Source organism: Salvelinus fontinalis, chromosome 22 (assembly GCF_029448725.1).
Source record: "Salvelinus fontinalis isolate EN_2023a chromosome 22, ASM2944872v1, whole genome shotgun sequence".
Taxonomy (NCBI): domain Eukaryota; kingdom Metazoa; phylum Chordata; class Actinopteri; order Salmoniformes; family Salmonidae; genus Salvelinus; species Salvelinus fontinalis.
In genome coordinates this window covers 12,196,225-12,223,884 of record NC_074686.1, presented here as the reverse complement: position 1 = coordinate 12,223,884, position 27,660 = coordinate 12,196,225, and the positions used below count along the sequence as shown (strand labels likewise).

The 27,660-nt window shown below is 43.0% G+C and overlaps 1 protein-coding gene across 2 annotated transcripts; it reads right to left on the bottom strand.

The window, feature by feature from the left end:
• Positions 1 to 334: 334 nt before the first annotated feature.
• On the bottom strand, positions 335 to 27,660 carry syt11a (synaptotagmin XIa). Of its 2 annotated transcripts, none has more exons than XM_055876446.1 (5): positions 27,263 to 27,660; positions 9,869 to 10,599; positions 9,302 to 9,529; positions 5,770 to 5,890; positions 335 to 5,664 (listed from the first exon to the last, which is right to left on the bottom strand). In XM_055876446.1, the coding sequence occupies exons 1-5, from the start codon at positions 27,294 to 27,296 to the stop codon at positions 5,354 to 5,356; spliced, it is 1,425 nt and encodes a 474-aa protein (XP_055732421.1). In that variant the 5' UTR covers positions 27,297 to 27,660; the 3' UTR covers positions 335 to 5,353. The 2 variants fall into 2 exon arrangements, with proteins under 2 accessions (XP_055732421.1, XP_055732423.1); XM_055876448.1 differs by lacking the exon at positions 27,263 to 27,660 and adding an exon at positions 21,880 to 23,350.

Genomic DNA, 27,660 nt, shown 5'->3' with positions numbered 1-27,660 from the left:
AGTTCTGGCTCGTGGTGGCCCAACAGCCTATTAAAATACTTTTTGTTGCTGTTTATTTTGGCAGTTACCTGTATGTCCCTATTTGCTGTATGCTCCCTGTACATTGTTTGATCTTAATTAGCTAGACAGGACAATTATAGGCTACTGGACATTCATGCTGTAACTGCACAGAAGACCAAATCTTGTCATGTGAGTGTGTTTGTGAGAAAAAAGAGGGATGCATTCACATTTTGGTCACTTGGCAGCCACTGTTATCCAGAGAGAAATCAGTGGGCTAGTCGTGTGTCTGCCCAAGTGTGACTTAGCAAAAGGACAAGCAAAAAATACTCAAAAATAGTATATCAGTTTATTTATTTGCACGTTCATTGTGTTAACAAATTCAACAAGTCAGCATTAGTGTAATATATTTAGCATAGACTTCATAGCATTATGCAGTTTAAACACATTTCAGAGTACTGGTCTTGTTTTGCATTTCCCCCACACACAACGTACAACTCTGACTTTCAATTATGACTGAGGCGGTGAATCATTGACAGCCAATGGGATACTCACAACCCATTGATTTCTTTGTCTCTTTTTATTCACACCTCAGATTTGTCTGTACAACACACAACAGCGAAAGAGTGGGACGGGTTGTCATGGGAGGAAAAGGAGAGTGGACTAGAGAGAGGGATTCAGTCAGGGCCAAGGGATAGGAAGAGGGAAGGCACCCAAACCGTTGAACACATTCACAGCGAGGGGAGAGCCCTTTGCCATTCCTGGGGGAACAATCACATACGCTAACGACAGGCGGCAGTGCATCTGCCTGATAGTGTTTGGGAACAAACTGTCATTTACACAAGGTTATACTGTATTTACATTTTGATATCTACAAAAAGAGGCTTTAATTAAGCTATGGATTTAGGGGAGGCCAGCAAAACAGAGGGTAACAAAGACAGAGCATCTAATTTTGGTTTGGATTATTCAGTGATATGGGACATCGTTGCTGATCTTCGCAGAGTGCTTTCTGTGCTATTTACAAAAGGAAATGCTCATAGGAAGAAGAAACTGTTGAATATCAATCACAGGCACCTGTAATATACACAAACCCAGAATCTCAAAGTAAAGTCAGAAAGAAACAGTGAGAACATAAAAATAGGAAACTAGAAAAATCGGTCAAAGATACAGAAACGGGAGAATGTACACGGTTTGTTTTCTAAAATATGTTAGATAGCAATTGATACATCTTGATTTGATCTCTACTAAACCTTCCTGTCATGAACAGAAATCACAATGTTGCTAGCCAAAGACATCTCATCTCTCGCAGTAATTATATGTCATGCACAGACACGTGAGACAAAAAAAAAACACTTGTGTCCTTATCAAAAGACATATTGACAGCCATCCTTTTCCACAGACAACAATGCTAAGATGCTGTCATCATTCTCCTTTCACCTCCAAAAATGCTCCACTTTAACACTTTTTAAATATTGAACGCAACCCTTACTAGCGCGGCTACAGTTAGGAGCCTGAACACTACTCCTTTCTAGATGTTTTATTTTATTTTTTATTTTACCAGGTAAGTTGACTGAGAACACGTTCTCATTTGCAGCAACGACCTGGGGAATAGTTACAGGGGAGAGGAGGGGGATGAATGCGCCAATTGTAAACTGGGGATTATTAGGTGACCATGATGGTTTGAGGGCCAGATTGGGAATTTAGCCAGGACACCGGGGTTAACACCCCTACTCTTACGATAAGTGCCATGGGATCTTTAATGACCTCAGAGAGTCAGGACACCCGTTTAACGTCCCATCCGAAAGACGGCACCCTACACAGGGCAGTGTCCCCAATCACTGCCCTGGGGCATTGGGATATTTTTTTTTAGACCAGAGGAAAGAGTGCCTCCTACTGGCCCTCCAACACTCCAACACACATGTACCGTTTAACTCTCCAGCAATGACAGAGCAATGAATAAAGATAACATCACACTATTCCTCAGCCACCATGTTAGAACCTCCTGGGCAAAGTTGACCAAACGGTGGACTACAACCCATTGGCTTTTCAGTGGTGAGACTGGGACATGCTTTAGCCTGTGCTCACACTACAAACTTGGGCATTGTAGCCTACCTTCAGGGCCCCATATGGTAAATACAAACACATTTCCAGGCTACTGCCCAGCACATCTTTGCCCAAGCCAAGACTAAGTGAGGTTATGGTGTTAGGGCTAATGCAATTTTACCTCACTCCAACGGCTCTTATATCCATATAATTAAATCATGCCCCAGACTGGAAGCCTCCTACAGAGACAAAGACAAAAGGATAGTCAGAGGACCTTCCTCTGAATTGGAAAGACTACCGTTTGAAAAATGTCTCTTATCAAAACCTGTGCGGCTGTTGCGATTTTTTTTTTTAAAGTGCTGTGCAAATTATTCAAACATTATGAAACCAAAAGCCTGAAATGGGTTCCGAGACACAGTGCTTCTTAATGACAATTACATTTTGTTTCAACAAATTGCCTTGATGTATAGTTTCGATGGAAACTGAAGATACTGTGCATGTATCGAACAAATTTCTCCTATCTCATGGCTGTGAGGGAAAACTATAGGACAAAGGACTTGAACTGCCCAGGATATTAGCCTCTTATGTTACAATAACTACATATAGATATTTGTTTTCAAAAGTATCAAAAGAGAGGCAAAAAAATAATAATCAGGTTCTGTGGCAAAAAAAAAGTTGGATCAAATCAACCAGCGATAAAAACAAAAAAGGTTGCTTTGGGCTTTTCAAAGTGCAGATATACAAAATGTTCAGTGTGCAGCCCAGATGTGCATACTGCCTACTCTCAGTTCCATGTGGAATGTGACGACTTTCATAGGAAATTACACAACTGCCCGCTTAAACACTTACGAGTGCCAAAACCGCTATCGATGGTATCTACATAAAACTGTGATATGCCAAGCATTAACCAAAGAAGCTTGTTGAGTGACAACACCACGCAAATAACATGTAATAACAGACATTTATGGTCATTTATTTGCTAGCTCAAGTTAGCTCAAACTCAAGCTAGCATTGCGGCTAGTTAATAAGTTGCGGCTAGTTAATAAGTTTGAATACCTCAGAGGCCGGTGAAGCTGATTGTGTACAATGTTTACCTGTGTGTGAGTGTAGGGATATGCAACATTCAAGCCAAGTGGTTAGCAGTGTACACCTACAGTGAGATACAGTGTATACACACAGCAAAGAGACAGTGTGCAGTGACAGCTTGACTTCATTTGATCGCTATTGACTATCATAGTTCAAAAATCCTCTGACAGAATGGGGGCCGTGCTGTGGAGCAACAGCGGTGATAAACAGAGAGCAAGAGCTCGGGGAGAAGGGAGGGCAGCAGAACCAGAGCTGACACGTTGAATTCAGTGGATGAGACATCGCAGGAGATGAACATTTGCATTCTTACACAAACTCACCCCACACAAAATATATTTCAAAAAGATGGTGAGTTCAAACAGGGATCGATTGAGCCATTACCAATAGCATGACTATAAATTATACTCCATTCTACTCAATTACTTATTCTAATAAATTAACAGGAGAAAAGCACTGACATGCAAGTGTATACAGGGCCAAATGGCCACTGTGGAACAGCATATGAACTACAACGCTCTCTCTGGTAAAATTGGTGATAGACAGACACAAAGTTACAGATCATTTCATGGCCTTCTGCTCATGTGGTCACCATGACAACGGATGTACTATAACAGCTTTCAGTACATTGAGATCCGTACAATTATAGCTTCCCGTGCTTCATGGCTACAGCCTCGCCTTGACCAATCACGTCAGGTCTAAAAAATAAATGCACCAATGAAATGACAGGGAGAGCAACAGGAGTCACAAAGTAAAACCAGAAATCATCCATTTAACGGGGTAGACCCAATCCACTGAGGTTGTGTGCTACTGAGGGAGGGTTCAGTGAAGGAATATAACAGAGATTTGTAGCAGAGTGATTTTCCATCCCCTCAATTTAGATTGAACTGTTTTGATTAGCTCCACAATGCACTTGTCCTGCTTCTACACCAGGCTGGGTTTCTGTACAGCACTTTGTGACATCAGCTGATGTAAGAAGGGCTTTACAAATACATTTGGTTGATTGATTGACTTATCATAGACACATTGTTATATACTGAACACAGGTTTTCCAACATGTACGTGAACTGCAGGTGAATATTGTCCGATTATGCCAGCGTTGGTATGAATCTGCCCCATAAAATGAAATTCCCCATTTTGTCTCTGCCTCGCTAAAGTAGGATAAGAAAGGTGGCTTGAACTCGAGCCCATTTTACACTGTGCATGAAAAAGCTCTGACTCACGCAGTTTGACTACTGGGTTTCATGGGTTTTGTTGCTACATGTGACCTTACTGATGAAACATATATGGTCCACATTGAAATTAAGAAACATAAACGTGGTGGTAGATAAGATCAAGACATCCCTATAGCCTCACCTGCCCATAACTTAAAAACACTTAGCGATGTCAGTATTATCCCGTGAATATTGTAATATAGTAATCTATCCTGCCCCATAAATTGACCACACTAATATTACCACTCCTGTAAAAAAAAAAAAAAAAACAGCCCTACTTTAAAAAACAGCCCCATCTCAAAATAAATTAACCACACGGTCTAATTAACATAAACCCTCCCATTTTTGTGCAGTACCAGGAGATACTTCCTGGTTTAAAGGGAATTGGTACACTAGGTTAAGAGAAAGTCTTGCATACTGTATTCTGTGGCCACATTCCTTCCCAGGTGTGTTTTATATTTAACTTGTTCAAGCAAGCAAGTAATTGAATGTTTATACATATGGGTGACAGGGGCTGGAGAACGAGCGTGGGTGGTTGTGACGCACTCTGATGTGAACTCTGATTGGATTAACCACATTCCCTTCACACCCACACCCAACTGGTAGGACCACATAGATATCACTAACAGTCTTGAATGTGTAGGCTATATATTTGTGTGTACATTTGAATATGTCTTTATATATTCAGATATAGATTTTGAAATCCTCAATCAAGTCTTTTGTCGTCAGTGATTCCTGTAAGTCTGGTCAGATCTTTCTCGGCCCCGGTGGTCGTCTCAACGGTTGCGGTCATTTTTCATAGAAGAGAGTGGTCCTACCTTACAAGTCCATGCTGGGTGGGGTTACGGTGGTCTAGTTGGGTCTCTTTATTTCAGACGGGAAGGGTTCTATTTCATTCTTTTATTTATTTTTCTAAGAGAATAGGATTGAAATAGTAGTGGTGGTTTTTCGACAGAATACCCACTCCGAGAAATTGCACGATTTTTGAAAATTTGGGGAGATTTTTCTGAGCTGTCCTAATACTCGCACAGGGTGTGCCACTTGGCAATCTGCCGGCGGGGGTTGTCGCAGACCTCTCTCCAGTGGGTGACCCCAGTGGGCATGAGGCTCTGGCCACCCAGCACCAGGCGGCCCACCACCTCGTTCTTGGTGGTACGGTCGAAGTCGACCACCAGGAACTCCACGGAGACGTCGGCCAGTAGCTCGGCGGGCACGTCGTAGATGAATGACTCGTTGAAAACGGGGTTGAGTGTGCACTTTTTCACGTGCGTCTTCTTCTTGGCGATGCGCTTGTGGCTGTAGAACACGTTCACCTTCACGTATGGGTCTGTGAGGGATGGATAGAGGGGAAAGGGGGTGAGGTGTGTGTGTGTGTGTGTGTGTGTGTGTGTGTGTGTGTGTGTGTGTGTGTGTGTGTGTGTGTGTTACTTACTGCCTGACAGGCCAGTGATGTCCATCCTGGGCAGGTGTTTGGCCTTCAGCACCACCACATTGAGCCTGTGAGTGACAGGCTGGTAGGACAAAGACACCAGCAGCTCCCCACGGCTCACACACTGCAGAGAGAACGCAGGGTTAGAATGTAGATACACACTGCGGGGAGAAAACCTAGTTAGAACACACACATGCACACACAAAGTACACATACAGTACACTCATACACACAAAACCTGCATTGCAAACAAATAGTGCAGACATTATACGTCCATAACCCACTACCCACTTCATACACCATAGATAACTTCCGTTAAAGTAATATACTGTATGTAGACCTGCGGCTTTCCATGTCTTTCTGTTCATCTCGCTCTCCGTTTTACTCTCTTTCTCGTGAATTCCTATATACTACACCTAGGTGTCACTATGGCAACGCACTGTGGGAGGCGGCCCAAGGCTGAGCTTGAACTTAAAAAAGAAGAACTAGAGAATTACCCGGGCCGGGACGTACGCGCGTGTGTGTTGGCATGCGTGCGTGTGCAAATCCGCTACCATCTGCACTGGGATCTGCATGCAAAGTATGACGTAAATAGATAGCCTCCTAATTTTCTCTAGTACAGTGTTTTTTATTAACGAGCAGGACTTAACACCAGATCTCATTTAGAATCCCCATTAGGGGAACTCTGCTCTGAGAAAGACTAGTCTATAAAAATAGTCTTAAACCACTGCAGTCTGTACACAACCATTTGTAGTGTACAATACTTCAGTTCCCTAACACTGTACTCCTTTTGACTATATTCTGAAGTACTCATGTAGTAAATGGTACATTTCATACTTAAAAGCACCTTTTGTGTATTTAAATGAACATGCCATAGACTCACTGGGAGTGAAATGCAGAAAATGACCCACCATTTTTAGCGTTGCTTAGTTCCCTGGCAATTTAATCTTTCAAAAATATTTTCTCTAACGTACAATGCAAATGGTACATTTGTCATACTTTCAAGCATTTCTCATACTTTTTATTATATGAATGAACATACCATAAACTCAGTTTGCGCTTGGTTTATTTCTTTAAGTCTCCTATGGCATCATTAGTCAAGATGGGCTGAGAGAGGAGCTAGTGCTGCCATATAAACCAACGTGACATTTTGGACGCCTTGGGCTGAACGGGAGTTTTGATGCGTTTTAGCGCTCCTGTAGTATGGTGGAGAATCACAATGCTCAAAATATACCTTTTTATGTTCTAAACGGGTAATAGCTTTTTTTGAACAACCACTAAGTGTGTGAGCTACCGCTGTCGTAATGAGTATGACGTCTTTACTGCTCCCCACTTCAATAATTTAAGCTTCCCCCTCCACTTAAGTCCCCCCCCCCCCCCCCGATAAAAGTTTCATGGACGTCTCCTCTGGACTTATGGTCCAGCCACACTCCTTTTTAAATCGCAGCGCTATCTCGCTTTCTCTCCGTTCAATAACGCCCTTCTCTCTAATTCGTCCCCTACTACTGTATCATCCATCTATCTCTTTCTCGTGTACTCAATCTTTTTTCCTTCTTCATTTGTTCAGCAGCATCACACTCTTTCTCCTCTTCATCAGTAGACACCCATGTCTCTCTTTTCCATTTACTCAAACTAATCTGTCTCTCCCTCTCCTATTTATGTCTTGTTCCTTCTCTCTCTCTCTCTCTCTCTCTCTCTCTTTCCACTGGAAGATCGATTCCCTCCCATCTCTAAACCGCTTCAGGCTGCAGTAAAATGGGAGGGAATTCAATTTAAGGCCCTCTTCTGAACAAAGGAGTAAAGAGATAAGGAGGAGAGAGAGAGAGATGGAAGGAGAGGAAGAAAGGGAGAGAGGGGGTAGAGACAGATAACAGAGAGGAAGGTGAGAGACAGGGAGGGAAAGAGGAAATGGTAGAAGAATGTACTGATAAATCTCTATAGGAGACAGAGAGAGAGAGGGATGTGAAATAGTGTGACTGCATGGAGATGACATTGAGAATGTTGGAGTGGGTGTATGTGTATATGGGAGGAAGGTATTATGCATGTGTGTATACATATCTGTACTGCCTCGCTTGACAGGCTTACATTGGCACTGGGAATGATACTTATGCATGTAATGTGTTTACACGTGTCGTGTGGGCATGACTGTGCACGTGTGTGTGTCTGCTGCTGTCTTCGAAGAGTGGAAAAGAAACAGGTTGTGTGTGCTAAATGAGTCTCTCTCTCTGTGTGTGTGTGTGTGTGTGTGTGTGTGTGTGTGTGTGTGTGTGTGTGTGTGTGTGTGTGTGTGTTATGCATTCAGGTTTCTCTGTAATCTTTTTCTCAGTGCAGATTGTGTCTATTTCTCTCTCCATTACCCTCTCTCCTCTCCATTGCCCTCCCTCTCGTCTCCATCTTTCAGCTGTCTATACCCCCCCACTCTCTCCCCTGCCCTCCCTCTCTCCCTCCCTCTCCCATCTCGCCCCCCCCCCCCGCTCTCTATCCCTACTCTCCCTCTCTCTCTCCCCTCCCTCCTTCCCCTCTCTCCCTTTCCCCTCTCTCTCCCTTTCCCCTCTCTCTCCCTTTCCCCTCTCTCTCCCTTTCCCCTCTCTCTCCCTTTCCCCTCTCTCTCCCTTTCCCCTCTCTCTCCCTTTCCCCTCTCTCTCCCTTTCCCCTCTCTCTCCCTTTCCCCTCTCTCTCCCTTTCCCCTCTCTCTCCCTTTCCCCTCTCTCTCCCTTTCCCCTCTCTCTCCCTTTGTCAGTTAGGGACCATGTGTAATGATGTGGGGATGAGGCTTTTGTTTCCGGTGCCGACTCTAATGGATGTCTTCCTACAGTCAGAGATAAGACCAGCCTCTCTCAGCTTTTATGGGCCTAATGGGCCTCCAGTCAACACACACGTTGCAGCTGCATGTGTGTATGTGGAATGTTTGAGAGACATCTGCAATAGCTAAAAAGCAAACAAGCCAGGATTGGTTAATATATTATTTAATATATTATTTATATATATTGAAATCTGTAGACATTTATTTTGCAAATGTATCGCCTTTCTGCCAACCTTTCTTCCCCCTCTCTCTCATTATCCCTCCCCCTCTTCATCTCTAGTGTTGCTGGCCATAAAAGCCCCTCAACTGTTCCACTTCTCCCTCCTCTCCCTCCTTCTCATTCCAACTCCTCCCTCTATCCTCAAATTCTGTCTACTCATCTCTCTATGAATTGCTCTCTTTTACCACACCCCATTCCCTCCCTCCCTTTCATCCTCTTTCCCCTTTTCTTCTCCCTTCTTTTCACCCGGCCCTCATTCTAGTCTTTTTCATCATCTATCCTCCATCCCTCACCTGTATTCCTCTCAATAAAAAAAGCCTTTCTCACTTTCATCCGGCTCCCTCTCTCCCTCTCTCCCCCTCCTCCTCCTCTCCATTCCTAATTCCCATTCTCTAACCAGGATGTGTCTTTTGCCATTATTGTAAAAGAGAATGTTCTTAATAACATATTTAAATAAAGGTAATAAATACAAGTAATTCCTTCTCTCCTCCCTCCATCCTTCCCTTCCTCACCTGGATGTGTCTCTTGCTGATCTGTTGGGTGATGTGAACTCGTCCCGTGCTGGGGTCCACCCCAGCCAGAGGCACTGCCGCCTCCCCGATAACATCATCACGGGCGAAGCGGTCAAAGCTGAGCACCAGGAAGTGCAGTGTGAGGTCGGGCAGTGTGCTGTAGGCCACGCCGTAGAACGTAAACGTCTCGTCAAACACTGGCTCCAGGGTCTTCCTCAGGACGCGGGTCTGCAGAGCAATTGGTCATATTTCAGTCTGGTTGCTATTGTGACAATAGCATTTCAACAGTTACACTGACAACTCTTTGTAATACAAAATGAGAGGGATAATGCAGGGGTCTTCAAACTTTTCTTGCCCAGGGCCCCAATCATGTTTGCATACAAAAAAAAAAAAAAAAAGTTCTAATTTTTATCTAATTATGTAATAATGAAAATTCAAATAATTCAATAATAAAAGTATTAGGCTAATTGGGACCGCAACCCCAAATACCTAAACCCCAAACCCAACAAAGCAAATCAAGGATCAACCCTGTAGGTAGGAAGAAACCTCCAGAGGAACCAGACTCACCTTGACCCGATGCTTCTTTTCTGGCAGTATGGTCATCTTCACGTAGGGGTCCGAGCTACCCGCCTGCTCGTCCACGGCCGGCAGACCCTGGGCGCCAACAATGGTCACCACCAGCGCCTTCTTGGGGAAGTTGTAGTCCACGGACAGGCTGAGGGTGCCTAGGGCAGCGTGCGGCGTGGTGGTGCCCTCCCCCTGGCACGGGGTAAAGGGCGAGGCTGTCTTGCTGGCATCACAGCTACTGCTACTGCTGTTACCTCCGGAGCTGCTCTCCAGGCAGCAGTAGTCGGCTCGGATGGGCAGCGCCCGCTCTAGCCTGGGCTGTTCAGCAGGAGGCAGCAGGTGGCTCATCTGCAGGTGGGTGGAGCCGTTGAGCAGGCCCGTTTCTGGGTCAGCGTCCACCAGCATCACCCTTCCTCCCCCTCTTCCTCGCTCGCCATTACGACCCCACTCGACGCCGGATCCGCCGCCATTTCGCGAGGAGCCCGGGCGTCGGCCCACGCGGACGATCTTCTTGTTACTGAGTGTCTCCGGGTAGATGCTGATTCCCTTGAGCATGTGGATAAACTTGTAGGGTGGGTCCACGGCCGGGTCGCAGGGTCCCGATTGGAGCTTGTAGCTGCCTATCATCTGACGGTAGCGACGCTGGCAGCAGGTCCAGAGGAAGACTGCCACCGTGACCGAGACCACCAGGACCCCGGCGCCCAGGAACCCGGCCAGCACCGGGGACACCTCTGAGAGGGGCGAGGAGGGGAATGAGGGACAGGAAGAGAGCATGGAAATCTTATTCATTTTATTAGAAAATTTCCTTTCCATCGTTATTCACCTCATTCCTTCAATACTGATGGGTTGAAAGCCTTACTAACAGGTAGATTATGCCTTCTAAAAACTGCCTTCAACAAACAAATGAAGAACACGTGCGGTATGAAAACACATAATGAAACAGAAGGTTGTATTCCATCAAAAAGCATAATTCCTTGCCTAAAGTGAGAAGATGAAAGGCTGTCAAAAATATGTGCTAAAAAGCAGGAAAACTGGTTAACCTTGTAAAATGGACAGACTTGGTCAAAGTATTTCAAATCTTTTCCCTGTTCACGTTTCTTGGGGCCTTGCCACATACAGTCAGTCAGATGAGGAGGTTGAAGTTACTGTAATCCTATTGCAACGGCTTATACTATGTTCTACACTATGTTCTACACCATGTTCTACCCGGCGCGTTTTGGAAAACACACAACACCACTGACCTACATTTGGACTAAGCATGTGACCCAGTTTAAAAAGTGACTGACAGCTGTGGCACCAGCCTGGATCTAAGCTTCGGCTGGCACTTTATTTGACAGTACACATTTAACTGGTATTCAAAATCAAATCAAATGTTATTTGGCACATGCGCCGAAATGCTTACTTACAAGCCCTAAACCAACAATGCAGTTAAGAAAAATGTGTTAAGAAAATATTTACTAACTAAACCAAAGTAAAAAATAAAAGAGCAACAATAAAATAACAATAACAAGGCTTTATACAGGGGGTACTGGTACCAAGTCAATGTGTGGGGGTACAGGTTAGTCAAGGTAATTGACGTAATATGTATATGTAGGTAGAGGTAGTGACTGTGCATAGATAATAAACAGAGAGTAGGGGGGGGGGGGGGGTTCAATGCAAATAGTCCAGGTAGCCATTTGATTAGCTGTTCAGAAGTCTTATGGCTTGGGGGTAGAAGCTGTTATTCTTAACCAGAAGCCTTTTGGACCTAGACTTGGCGCTCCGTACCGCTTGCCATGCGGTAGCAGAGAGAATAGTCAATGACTACGGTGGCTGGAGTCTTTGGCAATTTTTAGGACCTTCCTCTGACACCGCCTGGTATATAGGTCCTGGATGGCAGGAAGCTTGGTCCCAGTGATGTACTGGGCCGTACGCACTACAGTCAGTAGCGCCTTGAGGGCAGAGGCCGAGCAGTTGCCATACCTTAAATAGTGGTGCGAAATAAAGTGTTAACTAGTTCTGAGGTGTGGCTATGGATGTGAGGAGAAAGGTGAGGTTAAGGACACAGGGAGAGACCTTCTCTGAAATTATAATTTTTAAGAGATGGATAGATAAGAGCAACAAACATGTGTGATGGAATATTTGGTATTCTGATAAAGGAAAACTATTCTATGGCATTTCTATATTAACTATAGTAAATTAACATAAGCGGTGCAATATGTTAGCTAGTTATAAAACACAATCAGTGAATTTAAGGGTCAAATTATTAATGAACAATGCATAGCATTGGGTATTGTGAGTCACTGAAAATGAGTAACAGAAATATAGTTGGATTGATGTTGATATAGACACTGAAACCAGTCAGGGAACACTTCACTGTGTAGAATATTAAGCACGACAAGGTATTATATTAGGAACAAATCTGAATAAAGTATTCCATTACTGTGGCCATGTTCTTGCATGGAGAAAAAAAAGAGTATGTTGATCTCTATGATGTACAGTACAGAGTACTCTTTACTGTTTGACTGTCCATTCAGGTTCAATATTGGTGTTTGTAGACTGTATGTGACAAACTTGAAAACACTCATTGTAGTAGAAGTACAGAGCATTCGAAGTGTTCAGACCTCTTTACTTTTTCCACATTTTGTTACGTTACAGCCTTATTCGAAAATTGATTAAATCATTCCCCCCCCCCCCTCAAAAACAGGTTTAGACATGTTTGCTAATTTATTAAAAGAAAAAAAACGAAATGACATTTACATAAGTATTCAGACCCTTTACTCAGTACTTTGTTAAAGCACCTTTGGCAGCGATTACAGCCTCCAGTCTTCTTAGCTGTGACGCTACAAGCTTGTATTTACAGGTACAGGTGCATCAAAGCTGTAATCTATCAAAACATCTCTCAAGACCATCAGACTGATAAACAGCAATCACTAACTCAGAGGCTGCTGCCTACATTGAGACCCAATAACTGGCCACTAAATGGGTCACTAGTCCCTTTATACAACGCCACTCTAAATAATGCCACTTTATTAATGTTTACATATCTTACATTACTCATATCACATGTATATACTGTATTTTATATATATTTGCCTATGCCACTCGGCCATCACTCATCCATATACTTACATGTACATATTCTTATTCACCCCTTTAGATGTGTGTATTAGGTAGCGGTTGGGGATTGTTAGATTACTTGTTAAATATTACTGCACTGTCGGAACTAGAAGCACAAGCACTTCGCTACACTTGCATTAACATCTGCTAACCATGTGTATGTGACAAATCAAATTTGATTTTCTTGGGGAGTTTCTCCAGTTCTTCTCTGTAGATCCTCTCACGCTCTGTCACGTTGGATGGAGCGCATTGCTGCACAGCTGTTTTCAGGTCTCTCAAGAGGTTCAAGTCCGGGCTCTGGCTGGGCCACTCAAGGACATTCAGAGACTTGTCCCGAAGCCACTCTTGCGTTGTCTTGGCTGTGTGCTTAGGGTTGTTGTCCTGTTGGAAGGTGAACCCAGTCTGAGGTCCTGAGCACCCTGAAGCAGGTTTTCATCAAGGATCTATGTACTTTGCTCAGTTCATCTTTCCCTCAATCCAGACTAGTCTTCCAGTCTACGCCGCTGAAAAACATCCCCACAGCATGATGCTGCCACCACCATGCTTCACCGTAGGGACGGTGCCAGGTTTCCTCCAGACGTGATGCTTGGCATTCAGGCCAAAGAGTTCAGCCTTCATTTCATCAGACCAGAGAATCTTGTTTCTCATGGTCCGAGTGTCCTTTCGGTGCCTTTTGGCAAACTCCAAGCAGGCTGTCATGCGACTTTTACTGAGGAGTGGCTTTCATCTGGCCACTTTACCATAAAGGCCTGATTGGCAGAGTGCTGCAGAGATGGTTGTCCTTCTGGAAGGTTCTCCCGTCTCCACAGAGGAACTATGGAGCTCTATCAGAGCGACCTCCTTGACCAAGGCCCTTCTCTCTCCTGATTGCTCAGTTTCGTCGGACAGCCAGCTCTAGGAAGAGTCTTGGTGGTTCCAAACTTCTTCCATTTAAGGAGGCCACTGTGTTCTTGGGGACCTTCAATGCCGCAGAAAGTTTTTGGCACCCTTCCCCAGATCTATGCCTCGACACAATCCTGTCTCGGAGCTCTACGGACAATTCCTTCGACCTCATAGCTTGGTGTTGTTCTGACATGCACTGTCAACTGTGGGACCTTATATAGACAGGTGTGTGCCTTCCCAAATAATGTCCAATCAATTGAATTTACCACAGGTGGACTCCAATCAGGTTGTAGAAATATTTCAAGGATGATCAATGGCAACAGTATGCACCTGAGCTAAATTCAGAGTCTCATAGCAAAGGGTCTGAATACTTAAGTAAATAAGGTATTACTGTTTTGAACTTTTAATGCATTTGCAAAAAAATCTTCTTTTTTTTTCTCTGTCATTATGGACTATTGTGTGTAGATTTCCTCAATGTTTTTATTTAATCCATTTTTAGAATAAGGCAGTAACGTAACAAAATGTGGAAAAAGTCAAGGGTCTGAATATTTTCCGAATGTACTGTAGGTACTTCATCAACTCAGTGGCGGTTCTACACCATTTCAACTGGGGGGGCCAAGCTGGGCCCAGTTGTACTGTTAGAGGGGCCAGTTACATTAGACGTTATTGTTGTCATATCGTTTTCTTCACTGCATTGCAGGCATTAGCAGGCAAAAGACCATGTTCATAATCATCATCACTGTCTAAAAATGGATGTAAAAAAAGAACAATAGCAAAAATTAGTTATGTAAAAATTATTTCATACTCCACATTTAGGGGGGGGGCACAAGGGGGTCCAAAATTGTTGTCACAGGGGCACTGCCCCCCCCCCCCCCAGAACCGCCACTCAAGACCCTCTGAACCGTGTTGTTGTGACAGACATTTTGACGTTACAAAACACGACTGTATTGGTCACAACATTTATGGCGGCATTTCCTTCAAAACCTCTTTGTAAGTCATCTATTAGAATGGGGCAATACTTAGTGTTGTTCTGGCTCAGGCAAGTCTTGCTTACGTTTTTACTTACAATCTCTTCAGTACTGACTCAATCTCTGAGTAACCTGAGCGAGATCGCCTCTTCACCAACCCTGTAGTCACAAACATGCACACACACACTGTAGTCAGTGTTGTAAAGAGTCCAAAGACTAACCTGAGTGAGAGCAATACCTTCTTGGTCCCGTGTGGCTCAGTTGGTAGAGCATGGTACTTGCAATGCCAAGGTTGTGGGTACGATTCCCATGGGGGACCAGTACAAAAAAAACAAGTCTGAAAATGTTTGTAGTCGCTACTGTAATAGTTTCATGTTCAAATTTTCAAAGGGACCGATGGACAGAGGCACAATGCCTATCTTTGAGTAAGTAGTGGGTTTTCTGTCTTGTTGCCAATGTTTAAACTACAGTGGGAATAAAAAGTATGTGAACCCTTTGGAATTACCTGGATTTCTGCATAAATTGGTCATAACATTTGATCTGATCTTCATCTAAGTCACAACAATAGACACAGTCTGCTAAAACAAATAACACACAAACAATTATAATTTGTCATGTCTTTATTGAACACACGGTGTAAACGTTCACATTGCAGGTTGGGAAAAGTACAGTTGAAGTCGGAAGTTTACATACACTTAGGTCGGAGTCATTAAAACTCGTTTTTCAACCACTCCACACATTTCGTTAACAAACTATAGTTTTGGCAAGTAGGTTAGGACATCTACTGTGTGCATGACACAAGTAATTTTCCCAACAATTGTTAAAACAGATTATTTTACTTAATCACAATTCTAGTGGGTCAGAAGTGTACATACATTAAGTTGTCTGTGCCTTTAAACAGCTTGGAAAATTCCAGAAAATTATGTCATGGCTTTAGAAGTTTCTGATAGGCTAATTCACATCATTTCAGTCAATTGGAGGTGTACATGTGGATGTATTTCCAGGCCTACCTTCATAATGCTTGACATCATGGTAAAAGAAATCAATCAATCAAGACCTCAGAAAAAAAATTGTAGACCTCTACAAGTCTGGTTGGGAGCAATTTCCAAACGCCTGAAGGTACCACGTTCATCTGTACAAACAATAATATGCAAGTATAAACACCATGGGACCACGCAGCCGCCATACCGCTCAGGAAGGAGACACCTTCTGCCCCCTAGAGATGAACGTACTTTGGTGCGAAAAGTGCAAATCAATCCCTGAACAACAGCAAAGGACCTTGTGAAGAATACTGGAGGAAACAGGTACAAAAGTAGTATCTATATCCACAGTAAAACGAGTCCTATATCGACATAACCTGAAAGGCCGCTCAGCAAAGAAGAAGCCACTGCTCAAAAACCGCCATAAAAAAGCCAGACTACGGTTTGCAACTGCACATGGTGACTGGTGCACTTCACAAAATAGATGGCATCATGAGGAGTTCACAAAATAGATGGCATCATGAGGAAGGAACATTATGTGGATATATTCAAGCAACGTCTCAAGACATCAGTCAAGAAGTTAAAGCTTGGTTGCAAATGGCTTTTCCAAACGGACAATGACGCCAAGCATACTTCCAAAGTTGTGGCAAAATGGCTTAAGGACAACAAAGTCAAGGTATTGGAGTGGTCATCAAAGTCCTGACCTCAATACTCTAAAAGAAATGTGGGCAGAACTGAAAAAGCGTGTGCGAGCAAGGAGGCCTACAAACATGACTCAGTTACACCAGCTCTGTCAGGAGGAATGGGACAAAATTCACCCAACTTATTGTGGGAAGCTTGTGGAAGGCTACCTGAAACGTTTGACCCAAGTTAAACAATTTAAAGGCAATGCTACCAAATACTAATTGAGTGTATGTAAACTTCTGACCCACTGGGAATGCGACGAAAGAATTAAAAGCTGAAATAAATAATTCTCTCTACTATTATTCTGACATTTCACATTCTTAAAACAAACTGGTGATCCTAACTGACCTAAGACAGGGAATTTTTACTAGGATTAAATGTCAGGAATTGTGAAAAACTGAGTTTAAATGTATTTGGCTAAGGTGTATGTAAACTTTCGACTTCAACTGTTGTGAACCCTTGGATTTAATAACAGGTTGACCCTCTTTTGGCAGCAATAACCTCAACCAAATGTTTTCTGTAGTTGTGGATTAGACCTGCACAACGGTCAGGAGGAATTGTGGACCATTCCTCTTTACAAAACTGTTTCAGTTCCACAATATTCTTGGGATGAAAACAGTATCTCAATCAGGTTGAGGTCAGGACTGACTGGGCCACTCCATTTTCTTCTGTTCAAGCAATTGTTGTTGATTTACTTCTGTCTTTTAGGTTGTTATCCTGTTGCATCACCTAACTTCTGTTGAACTTCAATTGGTGGACAGATAGCCTTACATTCTGCTGGAAAATGTCTTGATAAACTTGGGAATTAATTTTTCTGTCGATGAAAGCAAGCTGTCCAGGCTGCCTGAGGCAGCAAAGCAGCCCCTAACCATGATTCTTCCTCCACCATAGTTTACAGTTGAGATGAGGTTTTGATGGTGTGCTGTGCCTTTTTTTTCTCCACACAAAGTGTTGTGTGTTCCATCCAAACAAGCCAACTTCAGTTTCATCTGTCCACAGAATATTTTGTCAGTAGCGCTGTGGAACATCCAGGTGCACTTTTTCAAACTTTAGAATTGCAGCAATGTTTGTTTTGGACCGGAGTGGCTTCTTCCATGGTGTCCTCCCATGAACACCATTCTTGTTTATTGTTTTCCGTATTGTAGACTTGTCAACAGAAATGTTAGCATCTTCCAATGATTTCTGTAAGTCTCTAGCTGACACTAGGATTCTTCTTAACCTCATTGAGCATTCTGCGCTGTGCTCTTGCAGTCATCTTTGCAGGACAGCCACTCCTAGGGAGTGTTTTATTTATTTTACCTTATTTAACTAGGCAAGTCAGTTAAGAACAAATTCTTATTTCAATGATGGCCTAGGAAGAGTGGGTTAACTACCCTGTAGCAACAGTGCTGAAATTTCTCAATTTATAGACAATTTGTCTTACCGGACTGACTTTTAGAGATACTTTTGTAACCCTTTCCAGCTTTATGCAAGGCAACAATTCTTCATCTTAGGTCTTCTGAGATCTCTTTTGTTCGAGGCATGGTTCACATCAGGCAATGCTTCTTGTGAATAGCAAACTCACATTTTGTGAGTGTTTTATAATGGGGCAGGGCAGCTGTAACCAAAATCTCCAATCTCGTCTCATTGATTGGACTCCAGGTTAGCTGACTCCTGACTCCAATTAGCTTTTCCAGAAGTCATTAGCCTACAGTAGGAGTTCATATACTTTCCCCAACCTACACTGTGAATGTTTAAATGATGTACTCAATATAGACAAGAGAAATACAATAATTTGTGTGTTATTAGTTTAAGCACACTGAGTTTGTCCATTGTTGTTAAATTAATGCAGAAATCCAGGTAATTCCAAGGGTTCACATACTTTTTCTTGCCACTGTTTGTCTGTATTGTTAATTTGTGTGTATGTTTACTACCATGGAAACTTGGTTTTTATTTAGTCTTTGCTCCACTCTCGTCTCTCTCTTGCATAACACTCATCTCCCTTTCCCTCACTTCTATCCATATCTTGTTCTTTCTTTCTCTCTCTAGGTGGCCCATGTCATGGGTCGCCCTGGCAACAGCGGGGCCCCTCTCCCATCGAGCTGGTCAGATGGAGCTGATTGGAATTCAGAGTTCGCCCAGGAACCCCAGAGCGGATGAGAACAGGATGTGTGTTCCACCATCTCCACACAAGCAGCCCTTAACCAGACGCCAGCAACCACCGGAGGGTGTGTGGTGGGGGGGGCTATTCTGAGAAAGCTTCTGTGTAAAGAGAGGCTGAGAGATGTTTTTGTCAGACATGGCGGCAGAAGTGTGTGTATGCGTATCTGTGTCTGTGCGTGTATGTATGCATGTGTGGTTGACAGACACTGCTCTACAGCTGCACTGATCACAGCTATAATGAGGCCTCAAGAGCTTTGGAGAGTTTCTCCTTTTCTCCTGTGAATTCTATGTAAAACTCCACAGCATCATGGATAATAAGCATAGGAACTACACTATAAACACTTAGCATACTGAATGTTCATGCACTTACAAACATTCCTAAAAACACACCCACAGAGCATTCACAAAAAGCCACTGATGAAGATGCATAAACTAAAATAAATACCCTCAATTATGCATGCCGTTGTCATGGAAGTTACTTGTCGTTTTTAGTGTAAACCAGGGATTATCAACTAGATTCAGCCGCTGGCCGATTTTATTTCTGGAGTGGATGTTCGTGCGGCCGGAACATAATTACAAATAATTTGTAGACTGCAAATTGACCACAAGAAGCCCAAACAGATATAATATTTGACTTAAACATAATCAGATTCACATCTGCATTCTGATAAGCCACCTTCTACAGTTCAAATCTGTGACTGAAGCCCAAACCAACCTCAGTGGTCAGGAATAACTATGCATAGTCACATTTGCTTAAGGTTACCTACCTCTTATAAAACAAAGATGACAGAGAGGCCCCAGCTATCGACTACAATAATTCTCCACAAGATTTTCTCTTGGAGGAAAATGTAAGTACAATTATAAATCCTCTTGCTTTACTATAAAAAAAAAAAGGTTTCGGCATAGCTGCCTTCATTAGCCTTCATGCACCTTGGCGGAAACTAGTAGCCTGGTAAAACTAGACTGAACACAGCCTTCACCATTGGAAGCAATAGTGAGTGCAACATTATGTCTGGTTTGACCAGGCTAGTTCTTGACTGGATGACCCCAGATGTTTGAGCCTGCAGCCAGCCACACTCTAGGCCACCAGTAAGCTGCATGTGCAGGGATTTAGCTTTGTGTTAGCAGTCAATATTCATATCCAGCAGTGAAATCTGTTAGAGGGGCTTAGCAACAGCGCAGGAGGTCAAAATTGGGTCAGCAGGCACTTGTCCAGTTGTGTGACAGACAGGAGGCTTTTAAGAGCTTTTGGAAAAACATAAATGGCCAGAAAATGAAAGTTGCAAACACGGTTACTTGAGGACAGGAAGTGGGTTAGAAATCAAAGCCTCTCGAGTGGTGCAGTGGTCTAAGACACTGCATCGCAGTGCTAGCTGTGCCACTTGAGATCCTGGGTTCGAGTCCAGGCTCTGTCGCAGCTGACATGGTCGCCAGGTGTACGGTGTTTCCGCCGACACATTGGTGCGACTGACTTCCAGGTTAAGTGGGCATTGTGTCAAGAAGCAGTGAGGCTTGGTTGAGTTGTGTTTCGGAGGATGCACGACTCTTGACCTTCGCCTCTCCTGAGTCCGTACGGGAGTTGCAGCGACGAGACAAGACTAACTACAAACTGGATACCCCGATATTGGGGAGGAGAAAAAAAGGGGTTAAAGAGAAAAGAAATCAAAAGGTAGCAGGAAGACGAGAGAGAGATGGATAGGCAGGAGAGAAAGGGGAGAGGAAATGGTGAAAGGAAGAGAGAGTGAGGAAATGGGGTATAAATGAGCTGCTAACAGAGAGACAAACAGTGAGACAAAGGATCCATAGCTAGGGCCCAGACTGAGAGTCGAGAGCAAGCGTGCCAGACAAACAGACTGTTTGGGACATTTCTGAAGAGTGACTTCCCTGCAGGCCATGGGAATTCAGAACAGCAGGCGCTTGTCTGCATACCTCCTGGCATACCTCACGGGTAAACCATTTAGAATATTTTTTGTATCATCAGTTACTGGCATCCAATTCTGCTTTCCCTTCTCTCTTTCTCCTGATCCACCAAGGACATGTTCTCCCTTTCCCTACTCTATTTTGTCATCTTTCTCTTCCTCTCACTGTATCTCCATAGTGTCTAGCTACTCACACCCACTATCCCCCTCTAGACAAAGACTCGACCCTCCTCTACTCCACTGATCATTGCGACCTCAGTGGGGCTTTAGAATCAGATGATGTCACTTTTTTGGAGGGTCTTTAAAGCACAGCTGAGCAGCTCTTGTTGCCTAGAGGCGTTCCCCCTAGCGAGAGCGAGAGACTGACATTAACCATAAGGTCAAGGTCTAAATTAAATAAACCGTTCAAACCTAAATAGCAATACTGAAGAAAAGGCGAAATCCAGGCCTTACAAATAAAACCAACGGTATCAAAAGGAGCACAATGCTTGAAAGAACAAGCGTGTGTGTGTGTGTGTGTGTGTGTGTGTGACTATGCACACGTGTCTATGCACAAGCAGGGGGCATCCATGATTAATAGACTGCAGTAAATTGTTAATCACGAGCAATGATTCTAATTGTCTGATTCATACGTGAGGAGGAGAATGGGGAAGTGTGGGACCGTGGAGGAATACAGAGGAGTGTGAAGGTAGGGCAGAAAGAGGAGGACGAGGTTATGATGGAGAGAGGAGCGTTGTGGTGTTACAGAAGAGAGGAGGAAATGAGGAGTGTATTATTAGGGATAATGTGTGACGTCTGGGCTTAGACTACCAGAAGAGTAGTAAATGTAACCAGCACTCCATACTCTGAATTCACTCATTCTAACTTCAAATCTATAACTTCAAATTAATCAAAATCGCCATGACTACTGGTTTCAACATTTTCAGACAACTTACAAGCAAATACTTTGAATTTATTGTTACAACAACTTGCAAAATTGATAGCCAACTAGTCTGCTAACGTTAGCCATACTACCCTGCTTACGTTAGCACTGAATGGGTCAGTCAGTTGCTATCAACAATTAGCTTACAGCTACATTAAAGTAAACCAACGTTTAGGAAATACATAACGCCATAATATTAGCTACTGTATATGCAGTTATTTTAGCCAGCAAGCTAGCCAGCCAGCTACCGTTAGCTATTTAGCCAACTAGCTATTAGCTTAGACAGCCTAGCCTACCACCACAGTTATAGTCAGCAAGCTAGAATCCAACTACTGGAGACCGGCTAGAAAAAAACAAATACAACACAACTAAAACATAACTGCAGATTAAAAGCAAAGAGAGAGCAGAGACTTACAGATTGATGGTTGGGGCCCATCCAATTATAAAACTTTGAAAAGAGTGCAGGCGGAGTTAGCTACCAAAGCGAGGGGGAGGCGAGTGCTTCACCCAGCAGAAATCCAAAATAGATAGATTCTAGATGTCTGTCAACTAGCGTGCTAGCACTAAGCCAAGGTGGAAAAAGTTACAAAACTCCCGTAGCCTATTTCACAGCGAACATGGCAAAAGTTGACAAAACAAAAAGGAGAACAGATGAGGTACTACACAATTAAAGCAAGTAGGTATGATATTCTCTTTCGTTTTGAGCCCATGGCAAGCACCAGAGCCTGCCGTGCTAACAGGTTCCCACTAGATAACACAGCCACAAAGTCTGTGAGAAGCATGATGTGTAGTCAACATTAGCCAGCTCGAGCTAGCATACAAACTCGGTAGCAGAGTAGATCCTCCATTTGAGAAATAGTGCATTGCGAGAAATAGTGCATTGTGGATAGTTTAGAAGTTATCTAGAAATAATAAATATGTAATAACCCCAAAACATGATCTGGTTACCTAAGAGTTACTAAGTCTTTGAACACACTGTGTTGTTACATTGGTGAGTAAAAACTCATGCTTCCTACCCTTTCGGTGGCAACCCAACCAGGATTGACCACTAACTTCAGGAAAGGTGATGTCAAGGTGCCAGGAAATAATACCTTCCTAAGTAACTCCACTACAAAGAGTTGTGTGTCTCAAGTATTCTTCAAATAACCCCAAAACTCATAGAAATGTTCTCATAAACACACTCTTTTCCCTCTTACATGTACAACATATGGCACACAGACAAAACACATCTGTAAATGTCCATCTCCCCTACCGCCATCAACACGCTGGCGTAAACCACTGCTGCTCAGCTTCTCACAGGACTGAGCTAATAGACTATCTAAACCCCCTTTCACACAACGTTAGCTTTCTCTGTGTGTGTTTCTTCATCCTGAAATCTCTGTGAATATGAGTGGCACACCTTGTCCCGAGGTGGAGTGTGCTGTATTTCACCACTGGGACAGAAAGGGGCTTGTCACTGACACCAGTCACTATGGCATTAAAATCACAAGCTCTGTTCGGCACCGCCACTGCGGCTATGCCGGACACACTGCAGAGAGAAGGGACAGAGAGAGCTGGAGGGAGGGGAGAGGTAGGACTGTGTGTCGGCTCACCCCTCCATCCAGGCTAGACCGCCTCAGTAAGAGATGTAAGCCCTGAAGAGACAAAGTAAGTCAATAACATAAGGGTACTAAATAAGGAAAACCTTTTAAGTGACTTATACCATCTTCATAAGACATATAAAGGTGTTTTACATTGCTAATGTTATGACTGTGTCATGTCCTCATCTAGTACATACACTACGGGTAAAAAGTTTAAGAACACCTACTCATTCAAGGGTTTTTCTTTATTTTTACTATTTTCTACATATTAGAATAATAGTGAAGACATCAAAACTATGAAATAACACATATGGAATCATGTATTAACCCCAAAAAAGTGTTAAACAAATCAAAATATATTTTATATTTGAGATTCTTCAAATATCAAGGCATAGGGTGGCTAACAGCTTTGCACACTCTTGGCAATATGTACATAGCCCATCTGTAAATAGCCCATCCAACTACCTCATCCCCATACTGTATTTATTTATCTTACTCCATTGCACCCCAGTATCTCTACTTGCACATTCATCTTCTGCACATCCATCACTCAAGTGTTTAATTGGTATATTGTAATTACTTCGCCACCATGGCCTATTTATTTCCTTACCTCCCTTATCTTACCTCATTTGCACACACTGTATATATACTTTTTTCCTACTGTATCATTGACTGTATGTTTGCTTATTCCGTGTGCAACTCTGTGTTGTTGTATGTGTCGAACTGCTTTGCTTTATCTTGGCCAGGTCGCAGTTGTAAATGAGAAGTTGTTCTCAACTAGCCTACCTGGTGAAATAAAAAAAAAAATCTTTACCAGCTTCACCTGGAATGCTTTTCCAAGCAGTCTTGAAGGAGTTCCCACATATGCTGAGCACTTGTTGGCTGCTTTTCCTTCACTCTGCGGTCCGACTCATCCCAAACCATCTCAATTTGGTTGAGGTCGGGGGATTGTGGAGGCCAGGTCATCTGATGCAGCCCTCCATCACTCTCCTTCTTGGTAAAAAAGCCATTTTGATCGGTAGTGTATATACCACAGAAATGTCTACGAAGAAATCCAGAACAACATCCAGAAGGTCAATTGATCGGCTAAGAAGGATATGTACAGAAGATTCAAACTACAAAAACGGATGCTAGGAACTGTGAAGACACTAAATACACTAAGAAAACGAGTTGGTCAGTCGTAGACAATCTCGTCTGGTTTGAATCCTAAAACGACACTCACTTTGATTATTCCAATATTAAGTATGGTGTTCCACAAGGTTCTGTGCTAGCACCTATGCTGTTCTCATCAAATACAACTCTTACACGCAAACCACACCGGACACGCTGCGCGAGTGAGCATTGCAAAATCAATTTACACATACATGTTATTCAATAATTTCACCCACACCGCTCGCACAAGCGTCATCAGAATCCCCCCGATCAGTGATCATCAGAATCCCAACGATCAGACATTCAGATCATCGTTAGGACCATCTCAAGAACACAATATTTGGCTAAATCTTCAGTAAATTAATAGCAAACAATAAAGTGCCTACTACAACAACAGCAACTACATCTGACCAATGGGCTGCAGTCCCAAATCATAACTTTACAAAGACGGTCCTTATTTCTAAGCATATACAAATGTATATCACTTTGTCTGACAAGTTTCAAGTAGCATGTTAACTTTGAGCAACTATATTTTCCCTTTTTTCAGTAAATTGGTCAGCTATTCAATTATGCAACCGACTTTAAAAAGACTGTCAAAACGAATTGTTTGCCATGATGTTTCCTGTAGAATGGCAAGATATTTTATTCATGTTGATCTAATTCGATTTGATTGACAGGAGTAGGGCTAACTTACTTCTCCCCATAGCTCTCTGTCTTAGGTGCAGACTATCCCTCAAATAGCTCCTATTCGGCTACTCCCTGACTCAACAAGTCTTTCTCCCTGCCAGTCCTTCAGGTAACTCCTACGCCATGGTTTTGGATCCAAGATGGCATAACAGTCTGGTGATCTTAAAATATCGGCCCTCTTTTACATCAAAGACTGCCAACCCAGACGCCCACCGTCATCCTGACTATCCCCTCCGTCCACATGCACGCCTTGGATAATAAGTGATGGTGTGTAGTGATGGTTAAGAATAGAGTGGGGTCCAATGGAACACAGTTTCACACTCCAATATCGTTTTCAAACTATATCACGCCGAACTAAACCATACTGTCCTCGCTCGGGTATACGCTGTGAAAGTGACCTCCCCACAGCATTGTTTTTAAACTTTTGTAGTTTTTTGTATGTTATATATAATATATATGGCCATGTTTTCATGAATTTGATGATATGATCTTGAAGCCCATTCAAAACAGTATGGGACTGGATACAGAAGTAAAGCAGAGGGGGTCATCACATTTCATTTGCACATTGTCCTTTCCAGAACAGTTACAGCAACAACCAGGCCAGCTCAGTACAGCTTGTTTTGGCTCGGCTCCGCTCAGCAGTGTGAGCCCTCAGGTGGGGTAAACTGCAGCTGTCCCCTCCAGCTTTGGCACTGGCCTCAACTCTGAGTCAAAGTCCTGAATCAAAACAAAAACCATGCAAGTTGCTCTGGGCAAAAGCTATCTGTTAAGGAAAGGAATTATGGTCATATGAATTTATAAATGCATATGAATTGGTAAAGAAGAGATGATATAACAGAAGAGGTGGTGTATTTAGACTCCCCACGCCCTCTCACCGATGCGCTGCTCTAACACTCCTGACACAAACAAACACACATTAGCGCCTCACCCCTCCACTGCAGACAAAGAACATAATCATCTTCACAGGAGCGAATTTATTTTCGGGGACTTTGTGCAGGTCAGAGGAGAGGAGAATTAGACTGTTTCTTACTGCTTTTGTCAATTTGATATGTCCCATCCTGTCCTATTAGTTGTCTGCACTGGTTGCTGTGTATTGCGTAATTGATTGCTGAGTAATTGTAGGTGTAAACCATATATTTATACAGTAGGCTAAATATATGTGTGTGACTGGGTGTAGCCAGTGTTTTGTCATTTTTTGTCCACTCATTCTCTTAACATATTCCGCCCAAAATTAAGCCCCATAGCCGGTGTTGTAACTCTGACAGTGATACGCGATGCACTATTGGCAAAACATCCATCAATGCTTCCCGACAGTCCCACGGTTACATAACTAGATTACAATGAGCACGCGAATTAATCGCCCAGCGAGTGAGGTATTTGGGGAGACGTGAGACCACCCACCCCGCCCAAATGTTCTGTTAGGCTATGGACAACGGGTCCAGTTCAGGAATTCGGGTAGATGTTCATTGAAACAATAGAAGAGCGAGCAGTCGGGCATGGTTGATGCCAAGCCTCAAGAATAGACATAACGTCATCATCCTCGCTAACCCACATGCGCAGTCAACGCCATTAGAGAAGGCTGGAGAAAGCATGAGCGCAGTAGGAGCAGGACAAACGGGTCTCACCCTTAACAATAAATACGTACCGCACAATAAATATGTACCAGAAATCAACTTTATTTGTTTTTACATAATTTCAAAAGGCACATTTTTATTTAGTCCATTTCCCTGCCAATATTCCCCCTTCAAGCCCAAATCTGACGAAGCAATATTGGTGACTACCGGGAACTAAAGCACGCATGACCACACATTTTCATATACATGCCTATTTCTAATCCCAACAAATTAAACATATACATTAGGCCTATTATCCGTTTTAAAATTATTAGAATTTGTTGACGCAGTCGAGGCCTAGACAGGCCTGTGTTCTCAACAACTTTGAACATTGTTGATAATAATACATGCACCCTAAACCAACATTGTTTTAAGAGGTTTCCCATATATATTTTTTATGTATTCCAGTTGTTGGCTCAAAGCTTTCTAATCATCAGAATAACATCCATTCTAGGAGATAAACCGTGTCTTATGAAATATTAAATAGACGTGTGCCATTTAATTTCAAACATAAAATTAATTGAATATACAAAAAAACTAGGCTTTCGGGAAGATAATTAAAGTAAATGTGTAGAGAATAAACAACAAATTTAGCACCTGGCGTCTTTCAGCCTTTCTAGGCCAACATGACACCATTTAGAATCTGAGGAGAACCTGAGAAACACTCATTTTTCTTCTGCTAGCCTAAAACAGTTGGCTGGCATCCAAAAAGTAGCCTAAATACAGCTGTTTTTCGTTAATTATCATGAGGAAAAATATGTCTTACCATATGCTGGTCTTAAATTGGTTATCTCAGTCATTTTGGGGTTGAAATGGCTGTGTTGTTGTCAGAAAAAAAAGATTAAAATAAAACAATTAAAACTCGCAGGTTTCTATTTTATTTCCATGAATGATCTTGTCCCTCCGCTTTTTTTTAAGGTCAGATGAGGCAACAATATTTGACCGTGGTATTTTTCTCAGTCCGAAATTACTGTTTTGATGCTGTGGCTTCTCAATGATGCGCTCCGGATGGCGCTTGCGCTTGCTTCTTCCCACTCCAGTTTCGAGCTCGGGTGCGGCTGCTGAGCGCGACTACTACAACCAGAGTTGGTTTCCCCCCCTGATAACCGGGAGTCGAGGGGAGAATCTCAATTGATTAACTTGATACCTCGCGTCCCCTCTCCT

Bases quoted from the DNA above. Each gene is read 5' to 3' on its own strand.
- syt11a (XM_055876446.1), bottom strand. From the start codon at position 27,296: ATGACTGAGATAACCAATTTAAGACCAGCATATG. The intron at 10,600-27,262 runs GTAAGACATATT...CGCCCCTCTCAG, and splicing joins CAATTTAAGACCAGCATATG to AGGTGTCCCCGGTGCTGGCC. The intron at 5,891-9,301 runs GTGAGGAAGGGA...TTCTCTCTGCAG, and splicing joins TCAGCAAGAGACACATCCAG to TGTGTGAGCCGTGGGGAGCT.